The sequence below is a fragment of the Apium graveolens genome, chromosome 8, assembly GCF_009905375.1.
Source record: "Apium graveolens cultivar Ventura chromosome 8, ASM990537v1, whole genome shotgun sequence".
NCBI classification, from domain to species: Eukaryota; Viridiplantae; Streptophyta; class Magnoliopsida; order Apiales; family Apiaceae; genus Apium; species Apium graveolens.
Genome location: NC_133654.1, coordinates 22,300,233 through 22,305,346, shown reverse-complemented (window position 1 = coordinate 22,305,346; position 5,114 = coordinate 22,300,233). Strand labels below are relative to the sequence as shown.

The following is a 5,114-nucleotide window of genomic DNA, read 5'->3' as shown; positions in this document are numbered from 1 at the left end:
AAAGATGTTAGCAGTTGATTGCTAGTATATAATCAGCCAGATAACTCCATTAGTATGAGGCCTTTTGGGATATGTCCAAAAAATATTCGTGTGGGCTCGGCTCCGAGCGGACAATATCATACTAATGTGGAGTTAGGTCTATATAGCAATCACAACAAGTGGTATTAGAGTTTCAGATTATAACGGACCATAACAATCTTTATGGGCTCCCAGATGGGCAAGTGGGTTACCCCGTGATGGACTTAAGGGGGAGGCATATGGGCCTTCCATTATGGGCCTAAGGGAGTTAGAGAGTCGGATGGACTTCCGATATGGGTCAAGGGAAAGCTGGACCACGGAATCGGGGGAAAGATCAGACAGGTGTAAAGGGGAAAATTGTTAGGAGTTTCCCCACATCATTTGTAGGAGGGGCATATTGCTAGTATATAAGCAGTCAAATTACTCCATTAGTATGAGACCTTTTGGGATATATGCCCAAAAACAAGTCAGTGCGAGCTCGACCCAGAGTAGACAATATCATACTAATATGGAGTTAGGTCTGCTTAGCAAGCCCAACAAAAGAAGCTAATGTATATTATTTATAATATAAAATAATCTTTGCGTATCCTTCAAAATTTAGAGATATTTATTTCATTTAATGGCCATTTAATGCAAAATCTCAATAGGTCTATATACGGTCCGAATCCATAACTTTATCTCATGTTATCTGTAACCTTATTTAAAGGGTCGTGCATGCATTAGATTGTTATCATTTACTACATTTGATTCTAAGGTAGTGTGTAAAAGGTAACATACATTTTCTTTTTTCTCATGTAGTCAATATAACTTGTGATTGTCTATTTTACCATCAAAGAGTATGGATAATGTTTTAATTCATCCACTTTGAAATGGTTGAGAATATTGGTATTAGTTATTATATGATCATTATTGATGCAATTATACTTATGAGAGAATGTAGATGTATTCAACTTTTATTAACATTGTGATAGAAATAGTTGTATAAAGCTAGATTGTTACTAAAAATATTTTTAATTTATTACATTTGCATTAATTAGCAATTGTTTATATGTAGTAAAAGAAAGCTAATGTTTTTTTTTTTTTTGAAACAAAAAGCTAATGTTTTATTTGATTTCTTATTTAAAAGGGAGTGAAACATGGCTAAGAAAGGAAAAAGCTCCAATAATAGAAAACTTACTGCACTTGTAGTTGATGATAACTCCACTATCAGGCTCATTCATGTTGCATATCTAAGAAGGCATGAATTTGAAACCAATACTGTTGAAAATGGGAGGCAAGCAGTGGATCTCATTCGATCGGGGGAACAATTTGATGCCATTTTTATGGATATTCGGATGCCAGTAATGGATGGTATTCAGGTTAGTTAATTTGTTATAATATATATAAGGATGTTAAAGGATACACACAATAGTCGATTATGAATTGTATATTTTTAAAGATGTGTTATTTATCTCAGGCTACTAGAGAATTGCGAACAATGGGAGTTAAATCTATGATTGTTGGAATAGATTGTGAACTAGACTCTATCAGTGAAGATTTGATACAAGCCGGTATGGATCGCGTGTTTGAGAAGCCCATTACACATGATATTGTTATCTCCGTTCGTCAAGCAATCCTGAACAACAACATTATGTATTAAATTGTGAGACATATATGAAGTCAAATAATATGACAATAATCATAAATAAAAATATCATCATTTTCACTAATAAAAATATATGTTTGTTTTGAAAATTTTAAGTTAGTTGTGATGGTTCCAATACTATATTTCATATAAGATAATTTAATCATAAACTGAAAGAAATCAGTCAGAAAAATATTGACTTGTCCTGTTTGGTATGGATGAGAGACGCATAAAACATACACTAACGAGTAGAGATGCAATATATATAAAGACTTCGTGTCAAACCATGTTAAATAAAAACTAGCTATACTTTATAATCATGCTATCCACTACATTTACCAGTAAAGAACTTAGCAAATGGTAACTGGAAAAAATGGTTTTATTTTCTAAATCATGATGCAAACGCTTAATAATATGGTATACAAGGATCACGCTCAAATAAAAGATGTATTCATATTTTTTATTCTTTATAATATCTTTTTGATAATATCATAACTTGCATTATATTGTATTACATGTATTGAACAAGTTCTAGGGTATTGTACAAGAAATTATAATCATTTGAGATTTTAAATATGATATAGAGCAATTATATATTTAATGCAATACATCAAACTTGATGATCATGCAAAATCACGAGTAAAGTTTACAAATACCAGGCAAATGATTTTGTTGTCCCATGTTAATGTTTGTCAAAATTTCTACTCATAAACATCTTAAATATGGTCTGGATTGTTATGTGGTATTCATTAATCGTTGTATTATGTATAAGGTCCGAAATATTGTTGTTGTCTTATGAACATGCATTAAAGCAGTCGCCTCGAACGCCTCAAGATACCTTAGATAAATTTTAGAAGTCATAATTTTTTAAATGATAAACCAAAAACCTGTATATTGGGCTTTATTAGATGTTATATCGAAATTATATTTGAAAATTAAAATTATTGTTGCGCCACAAAAATGAATTTTGTTTAAAATCATTTTTATTGAAATAAGATCATTTTTATATTTAAAAATTAGTTATGAACATAAATTTATTGAACTCAAATTAAGACGTTGTCCAAGTATCAAAAAAGATTTTTGTAAAAACAAATTTATTGAATTTACTGTTCGGAGTAATAATATTGATACAGACTTATGTTAGCAATTTTACAACTCAAATGGAAGTGCACATATCGTAACAAGTAGTGTAATTAATTCGTTTCCACAAGGACTAAATTTTAAGTTGTTAATTACCAAACATCATTCTTTTTCTAATTCAAATCAATACAAAAGATAAAACTTTACCGCTAGATAAAATTAACACACATAGGTTTCAGTATTAATAAAACTAGGCCTCTAATTTCATCTTGAGTTTTTCAATAAAATACTCGGATATCTCTATTTTGGTGTTCTAATTGCTATTCTAATACATATAACTAATCATAAGGACCTTCCGAATCTCAAGTGATTGTAATATATCAACTAATTTATGTGTTCCTATGAAAAATTAAAATATTAAAACAACATTAATCTTCACCTTAATTTGACTACCAGGGTTTTCAAGTGTAATCTTATCTTAAACATAAATTAACACATATGTTAATCCCAAGTTATAGTGACTAAGCATTAATCTAGATTTTTTTCATGTCAATCTAAATTCCCAACTCAAGTCTAAGATTGATTGTGACACCATCCAAACCCGGGTCAGAAGTTTGGGGTTCACAACACACACATATACTCAATATATATATACATATTTATGAAAGTAATATATGTAAAGACCCTGTGTACCATAACCATGGATCGCAACAGCTTAAAGTATGAAAATAAGCCACCATCTTAACTTTTATTACATCATACCAAATCCCAACTAGTTCAACTTACAACTGAGAGTGAAAGCATTCTTACAAGCTTACATAACTCAAAACTAAACATAAAGCTCCTGCTATCTCGATCCAATTTAACTTGGAATCCTAGCTCGCACACTGGACTGGGAATCCTTGTTACCAACCATTTCCTTTTTAACTGTAGAATGACATAAACAGATTTGCAAGAGTGAGCTAACAAGCTCAGCAAGTCATAATAGCAATTACTGAGGTTAAACAATGATCAATTGAAATGATTCAGAAGAATCAAGTTTCTGGATAAGCAATGATTAATATTGGATATTCACTTTTCATTTAAAAACCAAGGTTAGGCTGCTGATCAGTCACGCACTAACCCCGAGAAAGGCATACAGCTCTGCTCTTTATACTGGATCCAAGGCACGCATTGGCCTAATAGGACCACGAATCTGGCCTGACCATAAATCTTGTCCATATTTATAAAACCATCCAATTCTAAAATGATTCAATATGATAATCATTATAATTCAATAAAACAGAATCATAATTTACACTGATAAAGCATTTATCTCGGATCATAAGATATTTCATAAGTATCACTAGGGTATATCAAGGTATATATATATATATATGAAAAATGGCTTCAAGCCTGATGAAGAATCAGGTATCTGATGAACAATGGTTCAATGATAATATAGGAAATAGATCTTTGATGTAATAGGGTATTATAGGATATATAAGTTTCTGTATGCTCAAGTAATTCTGTTTCAGTATTTGGTTTATGGTGTGTATGTATTCGTGGAATAGTATTGTATTTGTATGGTTTAATATCTGGGAAATCAACTGTCGGTGGTTTACAAGAAATAAAGTTTACAACTCAAGTTCAATGATATGATCAGGGTTCAAGGTTGAATAGTTTAAAGCGTTTGCAATACAAAACATGACTTATTTTGGATACTAGTAACATGTTATGAGAAAGTTTAAAAATATTTGCAATATATCTCAAAGAAGGTTTAGAAGTACTTGCCTTATCACAGATGATTTCCAACTTTACTTGCACTCATCTAACAGTTCTATTCATCATTCACTTTCCTTCTTTTCTATGCTTCGCTTCTACTCACTGATCACTTGCTTTCTTTTTCTATTGTTTAATTGTATTCACTGATCACTAGCTCTTCTTTCTTATGCCTTGATTTTCTCTGTTTGATATCACGAGTATCTATCAATACTCAATCTCATATTATTTTAATCGTCACATAGACGTCATAAACTTTTATCTACCCTTCGCTTTACCCAAATTCGATTTACGAATTGAAAGTTACAGTAAAAACCATCAAACAACGCACATACAGTCATATTATACATCAATCGGATCACATATAGCACGTAGCACGTAATTCGATCAAAATAATTATTTAAAGAAGATTCGGGGTTAAAATAATTTTTCAGGTATTTAATACAAATTTTTGAACATTTTTCGGAATTAAAACGGGTTTTATTTTATTTTTATTTTTATTTTAAATAACAGGGTTCGAACACCTGAATCTGACTTTAAAATTATTTAATAATAATTTCGAGTCTTGAAAATAATTTAAAATAATATTTAAAGCTCAAAACTATTTTTTGAAATTTTTAAATCTAAATAA

At 30.5% G+C, this 5,114-nt stretch overlaps 1 protein-coding gene across 1 annotated transcript; it reads left to right on the top strand.

Annotated features, from left to right (window-relative positions):
* The first annotated feature begins 765 nt into the window (after positions 1-765).
* LOC141677122 (two-component response regulator 24-like) lies at positions 766-1,657 on the top strand. The gene is made up of 3 exons (XM_074482883.1): positions 766-786; positions 1,145-1,376; positions 1,475-1,657. The coding sequence occupies exons 2-3, from the start codon at positions 1,155-1,157 to the stop codon at positions 1,655-1,657; spliced, it is 405 nt and encodes a 134-aa protein (XP_074338984.1). The 5' UTR covers positions 766-786; positions 1,145-1,154.
* The last annotated feature ends 3,457 nt before the right edge of the window (positions 1,658-5,114 follow it).

What these genes read in the sequence shown, in the direction of transcription:
- LOC141677122 (XM_074482883.1), top strand. Translation starts at nt 1,155, where the DNA reads ATGGCTAAGAAAGGAAAAAGCTCCAATAATAGAAAACTTACTGCACTT. An exon ending in CAGTAATGGATGGTATTCAG is followed by an intron (nt 1,377 to 1,474) that starts GTTAGTTAATTT and finishes TATTTATCTCAG; the next exon opens with GCTACTAGAGAATTGCGAAC.